At 34.9% G+C, this 19,592-nt stretch overlaps 2 protein-coding genes across 2 annotated transcripts; one reads left to right on the top strand and one right to left on the bottom strand.

Moving 5' to 3' along the window:
• Window positions 1–99: 99 nt before the first annotated feature.
• LOC117918760 (bet1-like SNARE 1-1) lies at window positions 100–8,715 on the bottom strand. The gene is made up of 6 exons (XM_034835647.1): window positions 8,631–8,715; window positions 8,245–8,333; window positions 2,060–2,210; window positions 873–929; window positions 735–794; window positions 100–628 (listed from the first exon to the last, which is right to left on the bottom strand). Exons 2-6 carry the CDS (start codon window positions 8,256–8,258, stop codon window positions 539–541), a joined length of 372 nt encoding a protein of 123 aa, XP_034691538.1. The 5' UTR covers window positions 8,259–8,333; window positions 8,631–8,715; the 3' UTR covers window positions 100–538.
• A 4,407-nt stretch (window positions 8,716–13,122) lies between these two features.
• On the top strand, window positions 13,123–18,860 carry LOC117917364. Its single transcript, XM_034833608.1, has 8 exons — window positions 13,123–13,250; window positions 13,404–13,715; window positions 14,392–14,597; window positions 14,743–15,093; window positions 15,210–15,410; window positions 15,570–15,640; window positions 17,419–17,558; window positions 18,207–18,860. Exons 1-8 carry the CDS (start codon window positions 13,211–13,213, stop codon window positions 18,569–18,571), a joined length of 1,686 nt encoding a protein of 561 aa, XP_034689499.1. The 5' UTR covers window positions 13,123–13,210; the 3' UTR covers window positions 18,572–18,860.
• The last annotated feature ends 732 nt before the right edge of the window (window positions 18,861–19,592 follow it).

Genomic DNA, 19,592 nt, shown 5'->3' with positions numbered 1-19,592 from the left:
TAAACGTGTAAAACGAGAAGCCAAAGGTGTGCAAAAGACCTTTGGTTATTTGCAGTTCTTGTCCATATATATATTTACCCAGAAAGTGCACAGCCAATGTAATGGTAAGCCCCACTGATATACATAATTAAGAGGATCAAATTGCTGAGATCAGGCTAGGGGTAAGCCCAGAGTGCACACCATTCTAACTTCGACTAAACTCAAACAAACCGGTAACTGGTGTAAATAGAACAAGGCCTGTCCCTTTTGGGCTCTGCATGACCTAACTGGCCCAAAGAAATACACCCAAAAGTTATAAACCGGAAAGGTGAGGATGATGTTTCCGTCCAAACTGCAGGTATGCTCCAATGGCATATAAACTAGTAAACTACTACCTGCTTTGTGCATGATGCATCCAATACCCATCTAATACATTGAAACAGTTTTTTTACACAAACTCTCTCAAATCGGAGTATCTTACATGCAGTAAAAACAGATGGAAAAGTCTCCCCAGTTCTAACAGAAAGCTAGCAGCTGTATCACATCCACCATAGGTTTTTCACCTAGTGAGATAGTATATGATTAGAAAAATAACCACGAATGATGCCACAAGTGTAAACATCCTCCGGCTTGATCTTGTCTCAAATACCTGAGAACAAACAAACTCATCATGCCCAGCCAATATACAGCATGTGTTCCACCAAAAACAGTAAACTAAACATTTTGGAGAAGAATACAGGTTATCATGATCATACCATTTTAAATCGATCCATAGTTCCTGATAGGATTCCCCTTGAAGCGTCCATATCATTGCCCTTAATAACAAAATCAATCCACATGAGATGGTATAAACAACACAGAAAAAATGGGTTTTATAACTGCAGCACACATACCACTCGATCCAGCATGCGGTTATGACTCTCAACCTCCTCATGTATATCACCTGTCAACTGTTAAAATGACAGAGCAAAATGTATTAACATTCACCTGGGCAATTATAGATATCATTAATGCAGCTCAAAACTTTAAAGCTTCATTCAGATCTTAAAGAATTTAAGGGAAGGGGAAAAAAAAGGAATGAATCTTGAATTCTCTTATTTGCTTTGATATAGAAAATATGAAAGAAAATTAAAGCCAAGAAATTTATCTAAAAATTAATCCATTTTCAAAGTTTTAATTCTCCATATTAAATAGGAATGAAATTGGAGAAAGATCAGAGAAAATATTTTATTGATTTCAAACCTTTTTTTCCTTGTCCTTCCTTCTCCTTTCTCTCATCTTTGCCCCCATATTTTGTCATCTTAATCCATCCTTAAAGATGCACAAATGCATCTTCTTATATTAAAGGATGTGAACTGAATCAGGCATAAACTTAAGTTGCAAAAATGGTCATGCTATAATTCAATTCAAAACAGTGAAAAGTCAAGAAAATATACTGCAATATTAGTGCACAAAGTAAAAGAAACAAAAAAAGAAAACTTTGTTTTCAGTAACACTACAACGTCCTAATTGGATAGAAAGAAGTGCAGCCTCTAGAGTGCAGAGGAAGGTAACAGAGAAAGTGGTGATGATATTGAAAAAGCACTCACTAAAGATGAAGACACTTCTAATGCTCAAATGGTCCATCAAAAGTTCATAGCTCATATTGAGTAAACTTTCTAGAGAACTTAAAAAACCCTTGAGAAGCAGGCAACCAAACATTGCCATTGCTAGAATTTCACCAGATGAAGGAGGTTGCTCCAAATTTCCAAATAAAATTGAAATAACAAAGCACCTTTCATGTTCTTTAGAATAATGGACTTGCAAAGATAGTCAATTTGGTTGCCTGGAAGATGGAGAAAAATCAAGTTCCTAAAAAGCCATGTCAACCCAAATAGTTGCAATTTCAAGAGGCTTTTTTTTCCCTTTTTTATTGATTCTCCACCTTCTCAGTAATCAAAAAGAAAATAAACAAACTGAACCAAAAAAAAAAAAAAATGTGAAACTCTTATCTAATTTATTAGTATTGTCTAAGCACAAAGATCAGTCAGGATCACAGATTCACCAAGAATTACCATCTTACAAGCCAATTTGAACTTACTCGCTTCAGCAGATTAACTCTATCTTGCAGTCCATCCACTGCTCTTTCATTATCATGCTCATCTATTTCATGGGAGGAGTAGGAAGATGAGGCCCTGATACCACCCTCCTCAATGCCATCAAAAAGGGCAATTCTATTGCCACGGTAATCCCTGTATGGAAAGAAAAACAAGATCTCCAATAAATTGCAAAGAGGTGGAAATCAGATAGAAAGAAGAGCTGTCAAACTAACAACATGGATAAGCCAACATTACCATGGTTTATTTTCATCCTGTGGTTCAAGAAACTGAAACAATTATAAATAGATTAACTTTCAATAGAAGTTTGTGTCTTTCCAGCATTGCAAGATGCAGACAGCCTTTTCAAATTGATAAGACGAATCTCAAAAATGATGAATGATACAGTTTCCCATTTCCATCTCTACATGTGCATTCATATTTTCATTTTGTGTGGAATAACTAAGACCATGTGCATCCAGCTATCAATGATAAACTTGCGATACACATATATTTCATAATATCCAACAACTGAAGTCTAGAAATTTTTTTTTTTGACAGGCAAATAAGAGGATGTATTAGAAAAGCCTAGAAAGGCGAAAAGAGTACACACAAAGTATACAAGCAACGCCCAAGGAGCTAGGCCAAAAAGAAAAACCTTTCTTCTATCTAGACAAAAGCCATTCTATAAAGTCAAACAAGGACAAAGAATGAGTCTCTAAATATACCCTACCCCAATTCACAAAAGTGTACAAAAAAGAGAGTTTTAGAGCTTGGTCGGTACATTCATTGTCATTGAACACTCTTTCATTTCTCTCCCTCCATAATGTCCACATTAAACAAAGGGAAGCAGCCCTCCAAGCTTTTTCCTTTCCCTTACTCACAGAAGCACCATGCCAAGCTACACGCGCGCAGGTGGGGTTGAGGGTGATGTCGCTACACGCGCGGGTAAGCGCGTGGAGGAAGTGGTGGAAGGCGCGAGGCTCGAGACTCACTTGCAGGCTGCTGATGGGACAAGGGAGCAGATAGGTGGGTCGGGTTCCCTTTGGGCTCGGTCCCAAGGCCCAAAAGGGTCGGGTCTGGGGGACCAAGAAGGTGTGCCTGGGAGGCTTGGGCTTTCTGGGCCTCTTCAGGGCCTTGACTTGGGTGGTAGGCCCGACAGGTCTGAATCGCCTAAGGCCGGGCCGAGTTCCAGTGGGCCGTCGTCATCAGAAGGGCCTTCGTTTTTAGAGGGTATTAGGCCATTGGAGTCCGTTAAGGCGGGTGGGCTATCTGGGAGGGAAGAGTGTCTTGATCCAGTTGGAGTGGCCTTGCCTCTTGTGTGGGCTGGCCCAAGTCAACTGAAGGAGTCAGATGCTGAAGGCTTCCCGTTCTGGGATTATGATGGCAGGCGAAGGCAAGAGGAAATGGAGCCCTGTCCAGCGGAAAAGTCAAGGACCGACTGCGCCCTAATTGAAGAAGCGTCGAGGTACGGGTGTGTTCCTATCCCTTGTGACTTAATGGCATCTGCGCCCTCTCCTTCTTCTATCCTCTTTTTTGGTCGAACCCCGTTGGGGGATTTTTGCGACATTTCTGGGGATGATAGGTTAACCTATTTGAAAGAAACTCCCTTACGTATGCTTCCCCCCTTGGGTCCCTCAGAAGAGGAAAATGCTTACCGATGGGATTTGAGGGAGGGCCCAAGCGCCAGCAAGGTGAGCAGTGGTAAGGAGTTGAGTCTAGCCATGCCATGTGATGGAAAGGGATGGGAGGAGGAAAATTGGGAGGAAAGTGAGTTGGCCAAATTTAGCAAGTTCTTGGGATTCTCTACAAAAGGTATGGAGAAAGAAATTTTGGAGTTTCTGGTTAAAATCCGTGAGAGAAGGGAAAAGGTCCATAGTAAAAACCTTTTAGAAAAATCCAAGTTTGAAAGGGAATTGAAAAGGTTGGAATGCTCTATTAACTACGAGGGGGAAAGAAGCAAAAGAGTGGGATGTTAGCAGGAGGGTGTCAGATTATGGTGGTAAAATGAAGCTTAGAATCTTGAGCTGGAATGTTCGGGGAGCTAACGATAGCTCAAAAAGAAAGGTAATCAAGGCTTTGATAAGGAGTCAAAGAGTGGATTTGTTCTGTCTCCAGGAGACCAAGATCCAAGCAATGACAGAGGGGCTGGTGCGAAGCTTAGGCACTAGCAGGTTTCTTAATTGGGGTACTCTGGATGCCCAGGGGACCGCGGGAGGGATTCTGATCTGCTGGGATAAGAGGACCTTGGAATTAATGGAAATGGAAGTGGGGAGCTTCTCAATTTCTTGTAGGATGAGGAATGTGGAAGACGGACTAGTCTGGATGTTTACTGGGGTTTATGGGCCATTTTCTAAAGAGGACAGGGAGTGGATGTGGGAGGAAATAGGAGCAATCCGAGGCATTTGGGAGGACCCATGGTGCATAGGGGGTGACTTCAATGTCACCCTGTCAATGAGGGAAAGAAGTAATCAGGGGAGATTAACGAGTGCAATGAGGAGGTTTGCTCAAGTGGTGGATGATTTAGAACTCATTGATCTTCCTCTACAAGGAGGGATGCTTACTTGGAGTGGGGGGAGGAATAATCAGGCATGGGCCAGATTGGATAGATTCCTGGTGACCCAGAGTTGGCTTGACCACTTCAGTGAGATTGTGCAATGTAGGCTGCCCAGACCGATATCAGATCACTTTCCTATTGTGCTGAAGGGGGGAGGGTTGAGGAGAGGTTCGTTCCCGTTTAGGTTTGAAAATATGTGGCTTAAAGCTGGCGGATTCACGGATCTTCTGAGGGGTTGGTGGCAAGAATTGAGGTTAGAGGGAGGGCTAGTGTCAGACTAGCCACTAAAATGAAGGTGCTGAAGCATAAGATTAAAGTGTGGAATAGAGAGGTGTTTGGTAGGCTGGAAATTAATAAGAACTTAGCCATGCAACAAGTGGAATTTTGGGACGGGGTGGAAAGGGAAAGGAGCTTGTCTACAGATGAAACTGAACTGAAAAAAAAAGCTAAGGACTCTTTTAAAAAATGGGTCTTACTGGAGGAGACACACTGGAGACAATTGTCAAGGGAATTGTAGCTTAAGGAGGGAGATAGAAACACTGGATTCTTCCATAGGATGGCCAATGCTCATCGAAGGAACAATTCTATGGATAGAATAAAAGTTAATGGAGTTTGGATGACGGAGGAGCAGGAGATGAGGGAGGGAATAGTGAGTGCTTTTCAGCAGGTGCTTTCTGAAGAACCTGGCTGGAGGGCGGATATTGAGGGGGTGCACTTTAAATGTCTTAGTTCTAGTGAAGCTGATTCTCTGGAGGTGCAATTTACTGAAGAGGAAATTTACGCAGTCTTAATGGGTATGAATGGGGATAAAGCTCCGGGCCCGGATGGGTTTACAATTGCTTTTTGGCAATCAAGCTGGGAGTTAGTGAAGGAGGAGATTATGGAACTGTTTAGAGAATTCTATGTCCAGCGTTCTTTTGCCAACAGCCTTAACTCCACCTTTATAGTCCTCATTCCTAAGAAAGGAGGGGCTGAAGATTTGGGTGATTTCAGGCCAATCAGCTTGTTAGGGAGCTTGTACAAGTTGTTGGCTAAGGTGTTGGCGAATAGGTTAAAGAAAGTGTTAGATAAGGTGGTGTCCGGGGACCAAAACGCCTTTGTGAGGGGCAAACAGATCTTGGATGCGTCTCTTATTGCCAATGAGGTGATCGATTTTTGGCAAAAGAGAAACGAGAAAGGGCTGATCTGTAAATTGGACATTGAGAAAGCCTATGATAGCATTAATTGGAACTTTCTCATGAAAATTCTGGTCAAAATGGGTTTTGGGTCGCGGTGGGTGGAGTGGATTTGGTGGTGCATCTCAACCGCCAAATTTTCAGTCATGATCAATGGGGTGTCGGCTGGTTTCTTTTCAAATTCTAAGGGGCTAAGACAAGGAGATCCCCTTTCCCCGTATCTTTTTGTGTTGGGAATGGAAGTTCTTAGTATTCTAATTAGAAGGGCGGTTGAAGGGGGCTTCGTATTAGGCTGCAGAATGCGGGGGAGAGGGAAAGAGGAGATGATAGTTTCCCACCTACTCTTTGCTGATGACACGATCATTTTTTGTGAAGCTAGCAAAGAGCAAGTGTCCGCTCTAAGCCGGATTTTGGCTTGGTTTGAGGCGGCTTCCGGTCTTAGAATTAATCTTGATAAAAGTGTCCTAATTCCAGTTGGTGAGGTGGAAGACATTGAGGAGCTAGCTGTGGAACTTGGCTGTAAAGTGGGAGTGCTGCCCACTGTTTATTTAGGGCTGCCTCTTGGAGCTCATCACAAAGCTGCCTCCATTTGGGATGGGGTGGAAGAGAGAATGAGAAAGAGATTAGCTCAGTGGAAAAAACAGTATATTTCAAAGGGAGGGCGTATCACCTTAATCAAATGCACTATGGCCAGCCTTCCTATCTACAATATGTCCCTTTTTCGTATGCCGAAAAGTGTTGTAAAGAGGCTTGAAAAACTACAAAGGGACTTTCTTTGGGGAGGGGGCAGCTTGGAGAGGAAGGTCCATTTAATTAAGTGGGAGGTGGTGTGCACTAGAAGGGAGAAGGGTGGCCTTGGCATTCGGAAGATTGACTCCTTGAACAAAGCTTTGTTGGGCAAATGGGTTTGGAGATTTGCAGTTGAAAAGGATAATCTTTGGAGGTTAATGATTGGGGTGAAATATGGTCAGGAAGAGCTTGGGTGGAGAACCAAAGAAGCCCGGGGTACTTATGAAGTGGGGGTTTGGAAGGAGATTATGAAGGAAGCCAAGTGGTGTTGGGAAAATACAAAGTTTAAGGTAGGGAAAGGGACTAGAGTGAAATTCTGGTCTGATCAGTGGTGTGGGAATGAGAGGCTGTCCCATTCTTTTCCCCTATTGCATGACATGGCGGTCAACAGGAATGCAACGGTTAATGAGATGTGGGATCATAGCAGTGGTTCAGGAGGTTGGAATCTTAGATTCCATAGAGACTTTAATGATTGGGAGCTGGACTTGATTAGAGGATTGCTTATTATGCTCAGGGACTTCAAAATATCTTCAGAAGAGGACGTGGTGCTTTGGAAAGGGGGGGCCATGGGAGGTACGGGGTGAAGGATGCCTACAACAAGCTGGTTGTTATCAATGCTTGTGACTTTCCGTATAGAGGCGTTTGGGTGGATAAGGTCCCAACCAAAGTGGCGTTTTTTGCTTGGGAAGCCGCGTGGGGGAAGATTCTTACCTTGGATAGGCTTCAAAAACGGGGATGGCAATTCCCTAACCGATGTTTTTTGTGTGGTTGTGAAGAGGAGAGTGTAAATCACATTCTTTTGCATTGTATAGTGGTAAGGGCCTTATGGGAAATTATTTTTGCCCTAGTGAGGGTTCAGTGGGTGTTCCCAGAGTTGGTGAAAGAGGCGTTATTCAGTTGGAAGGGCCCCTTTGTGGGGAAAAAGAGGAAAAAAATTTGGAATTTTATACCGTTGTGTATTTTTTGGACGGTATGGAAGGAAATAAATAAGTTAGCTTTCAAGGGAGGGGTGTTAAATATACAGAAACTCAAAAATTCTTTTGTTTGTACCTTGTGGAGTTGGGCTAGGGTGTATATTGGAGAGGAGTCCTCTTCACTCTTAGGTTTTTTGGAGTGGCTAGCGGCCACTTAGGGAGGGTAAGGGTGCTTGTTTTTTTCGAGTTTTTTGAGGCAGATTGTATACGTCCTGTATGCTTGGTGGCCTTTGCCCTTTTATATATTCATGATATTTATCAAAAAAAAAAAACATGCACATAAAAATGCTTGGCTATGATCTTGGAGCCCCTATAACACTGAGCTTTCAAATAAATCACTGAACCTTGACGAATCATAGCATGGCCTTCAACATCAAACAATTTTGAATAATTAAAAAGGCAAAGACAGCCACCATAGGCAGCATCATATGTATGATTCCTGTGATTTGATACAGGAGACCACAAGCAATTGAAATTGTACAAAATAATAAGCCCAAAATTCAGTCAATAGAATAAAAATAGATAGCACTCAAAGAATCAGCTAAATAAAGTGAAAATCAGGTTTCCTTATATCACACATGAAAATCTTCCTATGATGAATCTGTCAATATACTAAAAGGAATCACTCATAAAATTGAATAAATTGGAAAAAGAAAATCGATTCATGATAATTAAAACACTTATCATTAACAAACCTTCTGGAATTCATGGATTGAGATCACAGATTCCCCTCGTCCGCCTATTCGAATAGCAACCTCAGCCCTCGGACTTGTGATTTGTGTGTCTATTCTCAATTTCCAAACAATCCATCAAAATTAAGACAAAGGCCGATTGAATAGAGATATAGCAACAAAAATTCAAGAAAAAAATGAGGAAAAACAAAGAAACATCAATTTGGATCTGGTATTTTTATGCGATTCCGATGTTAGGGTTCATTTATGAGATGGTAACTAGATTGCCCAAAAAACTCCGTTTAATTCAATTTTAGAGATGAAAAAATACAGTGAGAAAAATCAGATCTGGGAGAGAAAGAGTGGGAAAATGACGAAAGAAGAGGAAAGTAAGGAAAGAAAATTGTTACCTTTGGAGGGAAGGTGAGAATCCCCACAACAAGGACAGGACCATGAAGATGAAGAGCTGGTATTAATACTTGGGCTCCAACTCGGTCGGGTCGGTATTCGACCCAATTACAATAACTTTCAATTATATTTTAAATTTTTATAAATATTAAACTTCTTTGATGGTTCTAATTTTTTTGTTCTTAAGATAAAATTATTTATAAAAAAAACATTTTTGATAATTCTTTTCATGAATTTGAGATTCCGTTTGTTGTGTTACGACTTCCGAATAATCCGTTTGATAACAATTTTAGAAGTATTTTTAGTCTCAAAAGTGTCTTTTAAAAAAAAAAATTAGGTATTTGATAAAATTTACAAAAATATTTTTACAAATTTGAAAAATCGCTCATAGCATTTTTTTAGAGAGACACTTAGAGTGCGTTTGGTTATAATTTTGACAAGTGTTTATAGTTTTTCTAATACTTGAAAAATAAAAAATTTCAAGTAATAAAAAAATTAGAAATACTTTTCAAAATTACTATCAAATATACTCTTATAATTTGTTTTATAATTATTTTAAAAAGCGATTCTAATGTTTTTAATACTTAAAAAAAAATTAAAGTATTCAAAAAACTAAAAACGCTTCTAAGAATCGCTGTAAAACACACTAGTGTATTTGAAAATAATTATAGGAAGCGTTTCTAACTTTTTTTAATACTCGAAAAATAAAAAATTTCAAGTTTAAAAAATGTTAAAAGCACTTTATAAAATCACTACCAGACGGGTTCTTAGAATGCCTTTGGGAGTGATTCCATAAAACATTTATAATATTTCTAACATTTGAATGATAAAAAATTTTAAGTAATAAAAATATTAAAAGTGTTTTCTAGAATCACTACCAATGGACTCTTAATAAGTAATTTGCCCCAAAAATACTTTTAAGATAAAATACTTCGAGTATAAACATTATCAAACGTACTCGATACAATAAAAAAATTTACAGTTCAAGGTATAGATGCAAAAAAAAAAGAATAAGAGACATTTGGTGGTGTAAGAGAAATCATAAATCAAAGTATAAATATAAAACGATGAATAATTAGTTGTTAACTGTTTAGATTTTTATAATATTTTATTTCACATAGTGGAATATTATCTCTTATCCATAATGATTGATTGAACTACATTAAAATTCCATACAAAGGTACATGAATGATTTTATTTTTGTATTATTCCATGGATGTATTCACATTAAAGCTTCCATTTACATCAAGACATCAAGTCGTTAGACAAATACACATATTATATGAGATGATGTTACATTTTAGTGTGTACAACATATCTATCTCTTTCATTATATTCATGCATTAAAACCATTGATTTCTAAATGTGATTCAACAACCTTTTTAAGTACATGGGTAAATAGGTGACACCTAACCTTAAATGAAACTTTCTTTACATATACAAACTAAGTAAATTTTCTTCTATTTATTTTTCAAATTTACTAAAATTGATAAAGACTCGATGGAATTTGTTTTTTTTTTTGACTTTTTGCTGAAAATAATTTCTTTTCAGAATTTAGGTTGTTTGTTTTTATTTTTATTTTTTTATAACTTATTATAAACTTTTTACTAAATAGAGAAAGTCAAAGGTGGTGTTTGTTTTTTTAGTTTTTTGCTGAAAGTAGTTTGTTTTCAGAATTTAGGTTATTCGTTTTTTTACTTTTTCATGACTTATTATAAATTTTTTACTAAATAAAAAAAAACCAAAATATATAATTCTTTTAAATAAAAAAAATAACATATTGGTTTTTTTTTTTTTTACTTTTTAATACTTAATATAAATAAAATACTATAAAAACAAACAATCTAATATTTAATATTATTACACATTAAAGTTCTATTTAGAATTAAGTAAAAAAAAAACAAACACCACCTTAGAGGGTGTTTGTTTTTTTTACTTTTTGTTGAAAATTTTTTCATGACTTATTATAAACTTTTTAGTAAATAAAAAAAGACAAAATATGTAACTTATTCTAAATAAAAAAAAGAACATATTGATTTTTTTTTTTAATACTTAGTAGAAATAAAATACTACAAAAACAAACAACCTAATATTTAATACTATTAAGCATTAAAGTTCTATTTAGAATTAAATAAAAAAACAAACACCACCTCATATTTAGAATATTTTTCAAATTATATGCCTTTGATAATAATACAATTGTAAACCATACACCACTTATAAAGTCCAATTTACATTTATTAATTGATTGATACATTAATTTGATAATAATACAAACAAAATTAAAATCGATAAAGACAATATCACATCAAACACAAATATTAACCATCATACCACCCAACAACAATTAAACACAACTACTAACTATAGTAAAAAGCTAACTTTAAATCAAACTATGTTAAGACTTAAAAGAGTATATTTGACAATAATTTAAAAAAATATTTATAGTATAAACAAATGTTTTTGAAATAAAAAATAAAAAGCAAGCATTTAACAAAATTTAGAAAATACTTTTCAAATTTTGAAAAATCACTTGCAGTACTTTTTGTATAAATATTTGATCAATGATTATTCAAAAAGCACTTTTAAAAAAATATTTAACTAAATGCATTTCAAATAAAATGCTTTCAAATGCAATATAATTCCAATCAACAAATAAAAATTTTCTAGGTAAACCAATAACTATAACTATAATGGATACCCAATGATGTCATCTATCATCTCATTTTATTGTCCAAATTGAAAATCATGAAGATACGTTAATTAAGAGTATTTTTGGTATGAAAAATGTGTAAAATATTTTGTATTTTTATAAATAGTATAGATAAGCTATTTAAGTTTTTTTTTTTTAAAGGCTTCTTAAATATATATTTTAAGGCTATTGATCCATCATATCATATAAGCTTGAATCGGACATCTAATTGCTTTGATTTGAATTATTCAAATGATGCCTTATAATGACAATCAAACCTATTTCTAGATTATTATTTTCCATTTTTAAAAACTAACTGATAAGTGGATCCATCGTTTAATTATTAAATAAAACATCTTTATATTATAAAAGTCGAAATAAAAGTTTTGTTGCAACTTTTTTTTTCCACTATTTTTAACCTTTTTTAAAAAAAAAAAATTTTAAAACATACTAATTTTATTATTACTATAAATGTAAAAAAATTAAGACTAAGGTGGTGTTTATTTTTTTGATTTTTTGTTGAATACAATTTGTTTTTAGAATTTATGTTGTTTTTTCTACTTTTTTATGATTTATTATAAATTTTTTACTAAATAGAAAAAACCAAAATATGTAACTTTTAATAAATAGAAAAAATAAATAATATATTGGATTTTCTTTATTTTTTAATACTTAATAGAAATAAAATACTATAAAAACAAACAACCTAATATTTAACACTATTAAACATTAAAGTTCTATTTAAAATTAAGTAAAAAAATAAACACCATCTTATATTTTTTTTTCACTATTTATAAATGCTTCTCCTTTTATACTTAGCCTTGATACATTATGGAAGAAAATTATGATTAAAGTACATACATTTTTTATTTTAATTTTATAAGAGTTGGAAATCTTAATTGAATAAGATTATTATTTTAGTTTTCAAAATTCAATAAATAATAAAATATGTTTGTTTATTAATTAATAAAAAATAAACTAAATTAAATATAATTATATTCATTATGATTAATTAATTACTTTTTATTTAATATCTATTTTTTATTCAAAATATTAATATTAGAAGATATGTATAAACATGTCATAATCCTTCTATTTCAATATTTTAAATCCCTCACTATATAGCCGAGTTCATATTTGAATTTACTAATTAGAAAAAAGGAAAATAAATTTATAAGAAAAATATAAAAAATAAATAATAGATTTATTAATTTTTCTAAGACTTAATTTTAATTTTGAATAAAGATAAATAATAATAATAATAAATATAGAAAATAAATAAATAATTTATTCATTTGTAAGAAGCTTTTTTCCAATTTTGATATAGATTGTGCATCATTAAATTACAATTTGAAATATTTATTTTAAATAAATAAAATTTAATCTTATTTTTTATTCAAGAAAATAGATATGATTTTACATATTAATATAATCATATAATAAATATAAGTGTTTTAAAATAAAATATATTCAAACACAACCTTAAAAAAAAAATGAAAATGATTTTTTTTATAAATATTTATTAAATAATTAAAGTTAAATTATAAAAAAAAAAAAAAAAAAAAAAGGCTATTAACGAACGGTTCACGGGCCTCGGAAGTCGGAACAACCTTCGTACTCAGGGGAAATTTTGAATATAGAATGCTTCTTTTATATTTACATACCACAATCCAAAAACAATTAAATCGTTTTCTATTTCTTGGGCCCAAATCTATCGTTTCTAGTTGGCCCAGCCCAATTAAGAGATGAAATGAACAAAACAACCTCAGAATTTGACGTACTTACAATTCCATCCTCGTCAAGCAACCGCTTTTCTTCTGTTGTCTCTCCGCCGCGTCGCAGCCGCTTGAGAAAAATGTACGGACATCACTGCTGTTTCTCTCTCTAGAAATGGCCAATCGAAGCATCATGCGTCTCTTCCACAGCATCTGTAGGTCCCTTTCTCTCTGTCTCTCTCTCTCTCTTTCTAGGGTTTGAGAAATGATTTAACCTTAAATCTATGGTTCAATCCTGAAGAGCTCCAGAATTTGTTGTTTTGATTTTGGTTTCTTTGTTTTTTTTTTGTGTGTTTTTTACTGTTCAGATAGTAGCACACATTTGCCAAAGAAACAGGACCTTTATCAGAGGTTTGTGTATGGTGTCTTGAATCGATGTCAGTCACAATGGTCAAAAGTAGGGGAGAAGGTGGAAAACAATGAGGCGAGGGAGGCGAAGAAGGATTTGAAATTGCCTGTGAGGGCTGAAGTGGGGAAGAGGGCAGAGCATGAATCTAGGCTCAGCAAATGTAATTCGGATGACGACGATTTGAGTGATAGTAAATGGAGATTAGAGCTAGCTTGGCTCAGCAAGGCTCTTGAGCCTGCGTTGCAGTTGTGTAGGTGGGCTTTGCCAACAGGTTGGTTTGTTTCAGTTCATGGGTGGCTGTATCAAATTACCGCGATACGATTGTGGATGAATTGAATTGATTTGGTTTTGATTTTTGATTGAAGCTTCTATTTGAAGTTCCCTTTTTTTTTTTTTTTTCTTTTTTGAAATGCAAAGGTCCATTGTTTTTGGACCATAATTTATTCAAGTGACGATTTTGGAATCCAATGCCAACAACCCTTTTTACCCTATACTTGCCATGTTCATTAAAATTATTGTTCTTGAATGGGTCACTAGCAGCTGCATGTATATGCAGATCCAACACTGTGGTAGTGAATGAAAAAGTCAGGGAGAAATTTGGTAGAAAATTCTTGAATTTTTGTATGCCCTGAAAAATGTTGTGAGGTGTTATGAAATGGTTGTTTTTTTTTTTTTCTGCTTTCCATAAAGGAGGGACACTTGCTTCAGAAATTTTCTTGGTTGAGGGGCACTTGGGGCTTTGGAAAATTGCTGTATTTGGTTTTTTATATGGTGTAGATAGGGGTTGAGGCTTTTTTTTCCACGTTGTTATTCATTTTTCCATCTGTTTATTTCTTGGTGCTCCTTGTATGATTCTTGTGTATATGTTTCTTGGGGGTCTCTAAAAGCACTACATCATGGTTTCTGCCCAGTGGCAGTGGAGTCTAATGTAATATAGAAATTTGCAGGAGACGGAGAGGGAGTTGGAAATAAATCTCCACCCAGCGGCCGATCTCTTACAGAGATCATTGCAAGCATTCAACGAAGTAAGCTTGGAATACAGGATTGGAGCCTGAGTGACATTACAGTTGGCTTATTTCTCATTTATCTTCATCAAGCATCTGCCAAAACATGGGAGGATGTTAAGGGTGTTCAAATCTGCTCTGATTCAATAGTAATTACTAAAAACCTTTTTGGACACTGAATGAAATGCATAACAGTTTTCTATCAATTTTATATAGAATGCTGTTCTCTAATCTTGAGTCGTTACCCCTACTGTGAGACAGAGTTCTTATTAGGGTAATGCTTTTGTGCTTTAGGTCCAAAATCTCATTTACCACACTGAGTTAGCCAAAGGAGCTTATAAGGATAATGCTGCAAGTCTAGCAAGATACAGCATGCTTCGAGAAAGCAATGTTCTGAAATTTGTCAAGAATTCCAGTGTGATGAGGCCTGGATATTACATAGGAATTGATACTCGTAAAAAACTTGTAATACTTGGAATTCGTGGAACTCATACGGTCTACGACCTTATCACTGACGTTGTTACTTCAAGTGATGGAGAAGTCTCATTTGAAGGCTATTCAACCCACTTTGGCACAGCTGAAGCTGCCCGTTGGTTCCTTAATCATGAGATGGGAACCATAAGGAAGTGCTTGGAGAAATATGAGGTGGATAAGATATCATCTTATCTGTTTTTGGATCTTGAAATTCTATCTCAGGCATCTTATTTTCCTTTTTCAACAAGTTCCTTATGATTGTTGTAGTTAGTCTAATTCATCTACAGGGATTTAGGTTGAGGTTGGTGGGTCATTCCCTTGGTGGTGCTACAGCTTCTTTGCTAGCAATTATGCTTCATAAGAAGTCGCGTGAGGAACTTGGATTTAGTCCTGATATTGTTTCTGCAATTGGATTTGCAACTTCACCTTGTGTGTCTAAAGAACTTGCTGAAAGCTGCTCTGACTATGTCACAACTGTTGTAGTGCAGGTGGGTGAATGCCCTTGATATTCTATTCAAACTAGCTCTCCAAAAGAAGCATTTCTTTTTCAAAAATGACCTCAGCTTGTTAATGTGTTTCTTTTATTTATTTATTTATCTATTTCTGGTGCTTCTCTTATCCCCTTTCATTTTTTCCCTTATTTGCAGGATGATATAATTCCTAGACTAAGTGTAGCTTCTTTGATGAGGCTGAGGAATGAAATTGCTCAAACAGATTGGTAAGTAAATATTAGTGTTTATGCAGCCAATATTTCCCCTATTTAGATTATGTTATAATGTGAATAATCCAATATATTATACGTCTAAGCTGCAATAATGGTAAGTAAATACTAGTATTTATGCAGCCAATATTTCCCTTATTTAGATTATGTTGTAATGTAAATAATCCAATATATTATATGTCTAAGTTGCAATAATGTTTTTCTTTTAAATCTAGACTGGCTAGAAGTTTTTGAGGATGCATATTTCCATTTATGAACCTAAAAGGTAAATCCTTAATTCAGTAAGACTCTCTGTATATTGGCAAATAAACAAACCAATGAAGGTTTTGGTGGACAAAAGCAATTTAAGCTCCAAAAAAAAATAGAATCAATTGCATTGTCATTTGCATTGAATAATATTCTTGTACTATTAGAATGCTAGAAACCCTTGGGATTTTCTTTGCCAAATGTGTTAAAGAGTTACAGAAAGTTGACATTCCTGCTGTTTGGATATGTGAATGTTGAGTTTGATCCTTTAGAGGATATTTTGGAAGCCATTGGTTTGGTATATTCTGTTGAGAGGTTTAGCAAGCACTCTGCAAATTGGAAGAGGGATATCTCTTATTAGGCCATGATATCACATTGATATGGTATATGCTTGCGAATCTTCTCATATTTTTAGTTATATTCTACAACATGCATATTACTCACGAATGGACAATGTAATTGCTAACCATTTACTTCTTGGCATATTGACAATAGTTTGTTTTATTGTTGGAATCATAGTTGTTAAAAACTTACGGTACACGATATAATATAACGATACGATACATTTTTTTATGGAAATCGATACGTATGACAATCTGTATCTTATTTTAAAGCGTATCTTCTGATACATGATATTATGATACAACGATACAACAATACATGCATCTTCAACTATTTTCTATAATTTTTTTTTTAAAAATCAAATTAATTTTTTAAAAAGAATTTATTATATTAATTGTTTAAAATATTCTAAAAGATTATAAATTCATTGTAAAAAGGAGAAATAGGTAAAATAATCTTATATAAAAACCTACATTCTTGTTGCCAAATGCCATATTAGAAGTAAAGAAATTTATTTTTACAATGAATATTGGAGAATTTTCACTTGAATTGTTTGAATGTTGATGATGAAACTGTTGGTGATTAGTGAATAAAATTTTTAACTTAATATGTTAATTTTTTTTTATTTCTTTTTTGGTAGAAAAGGAAGGGGTGACAAACTTGAAAAGTTGGAACTTTGAAGATGACACATAAAGGTGCATGTATATATATATATATTAACAACACAATAATTGCATATGGCTAGTTAGAATTTGAAATTAAAAATCATAGATAAAAATTGAAGAAGTTTATTTTTGTGGATTATGTCATGAATCTATATATTAAAGTTATATTTTGTTAATTTGAACTTGTCAAAACTTTAACATGCAATGTTTTTACATGATATAATATAGTTTAACTCTTTAGATCCTATTGTCTTCCATAAAGTTGGTTATATTACTCTATACTTTATACTTTTAATAGATATGCACACATATACATACATTTTTTATTTATTTATTTTCACTATATAAAAAAACTTACGATATACGATATGATACGATGCACGATACAGAAAAATAGAAAAAATGATACACAATATGTTTTATGAGTTAACAACTATGGTTGGAACTGACTCAGCAATGTTGGGGTGGTTTGGTAATAATGGGAAGGGCGTTATGAATTTTTTCCTTTTTGTTTTTTCTCAGGATGACTGTCTTAGAGAAAGAAGACTGGAGAAGTGTCATAGGTTTGGTTACAAATGCAAAGCAGGTTGTGACTTCGGTGCAAGATGTAGCTAGTAAACTTGCTGATTACGCCAAGTTCAGGAGTATGACAGGTTCTTCTGGTGAGCCCCGCCCTGCTCTTGCTAAGAAGCAAGAAAGTTTTATTCTATCTAATCTGATGACTGATTAATCTACCAACTTTTTTTAAAACCTGATCTTGTGCTTCAGAAATGAAGTTCGTCTAGAATATATCTATATCCATTTATCTATCTACACACACACACACACATATATAGCATGGATATTGATACAAGACACGTACATGACACAGAGAACACAATAGATACAAGAGAGAGAGAAAACCCAAAATCTAGGATATGAATACACTTGGGTATCCATCACATAGGAACATCCATGTAAAGGAACTAGCTTTGGGAGCAGATTTTAATTTCAAAATTTACTCCCATGTGCTAATCCGTTTAGTTGCCTTGTTCAATCTTCCCTTTGTGAAGCCTAGTTACCGATTTTATAATAGTCATGCCTCCACACAATGTTGGACCAAATTGCATCAGTATTTGTTTTAGCTAATAAGGGAATATTCTTAATGAATTGGATCATATGTTTTTTTTTTACATTGGCAAGAAGGTCACCAAAATATTGGACCATAGATTCATTGATTAGTGATATAAGCTCAAATGCTTGTTTTCTACTGAATTGTCAAAGTATTCATATTCCTCATGGAATGCCTCTGTTTTCGTCTCTGCAAACAGACACGCGCTTTGGAAAGGAATCTGCCACCACTCCCAGTATATCATCAACCTCCAAGAGAACTGCAGAGAATTCTGCTGTTGTTAGAAAGGAAGCAGCTGCCACTAAAGTGCCTGAGGAGTTGTTTGTACCAGGGACTGTGTACTATCTGAAGAGGAATGTGGAAACTCAAAGTAGCAGCAGCAGCAGTAGCAATAGCGAAGGTAGGGAATTTTTTACACTCCACAGGCGGCATCCTGGTGAACATTTCCAGAGGATAGTGCTCTCAAGCAACTTAATCTCAGCCCACAAATGTGATAGCCATTATTATGCACTCAGAGATGTACTGAAAGGTTTACCTCTGTCCCCTGATGAAGGTAGTTTTTAGTTGATGGATACAAAATGTTTTTGCGATTTCATTGGCCCCTCACATCCTACAGTGCCTACGACGAAGGGTGTGTGAAAATGTCTTAATAGATGTAATTCTTGGATCAGAATTAATAAGGTGATAATTTTAAGAAATCATCAATTTTTCTGCTTGGAGTTTCATCTGATATTGTTCTAATGTTGTGCTCTGTTTTGTGAATCCCCTTGAATTCCAGGAAACCTGGTTTTTGAAGGGAAATCCGCCTCATTATTATTACTACAAACCTGTCATAAGAATGTTTTTTCTTTTTCTGTGAAATTGCTTCTTTGATTCTGCTGCTCCATCCCTCCCTGGTCAGTTTTGGTTTGCATCCTTATTGACTTCAAATGCTGGAGCCTTCTCCTGTGTTGCATATATTACTCAGAAATCTCCCAATGCTTGTTCAATTGGCTAATGGCTGGAGCACCAAGGACCTAGCTTGGACCTAATCTTTAAGCCATCCCTGGCCCCTGCCCTGAACTCCTTTGTCTTTGCAGTCAGCCTTATTTTCCCTTTCTTATCTTCTTTCATGGAGTGCTCTTCTTTAAATTCCATTGTTACAACATCCTGTCAAAGGCGTTAAGAATTAATGTTTATGAAATCATGACCTGTATTTTGAAGCTAGTAATCTTTTAGAGGTGTTTTCAATTATTTTCAAAATCAAAATTTTATTTGGAAATTTAAATATGAAAAATGGTTCAAAGTTCACAAAAGATTCTTCATATTTTCAATTGTTTCACAAAATGCTCTACAAAAATACAAACCAAACAAACCCTGAAATTTTCTTGACAGCCTTCCCAAACAAACTCAAAACTTTTCCTAGTAGCCTTTTTCTTTTACGTGTGGACTGGACTGGTCTGGTGGAATGAAGTCAAGAAGAAATTGACAACCCCTAAATTTCCGCAAAAGACACATTCCAAACTTATATTATAAGAAAAAATGTAAAATAAACTCAGGTAATCCAAATGCAAGCATAAATAATGATGAAGCTCCCCCACCACCC

This window comes from Vitis riparia, chromosome 7 (genome assembly GCF_004353265.1).
Source record: "Vitis riparia cultivar Riparia Gloire de Montpellier isolate 1030 chromosome 7, EGFV_Vit.rip_1.0, whole genome shotgun sequence".
Taxonomy (NCBI): domain Eukaryota; kingdom Viridiplantae; phylum Streptophyta; class Magnoliopsida; order Vitales; family Vitaceae; genus Vitis; species Vitis riparia.
This window is presented reverse-complemented; position numbering and strand designations above follow the sequence as displayed.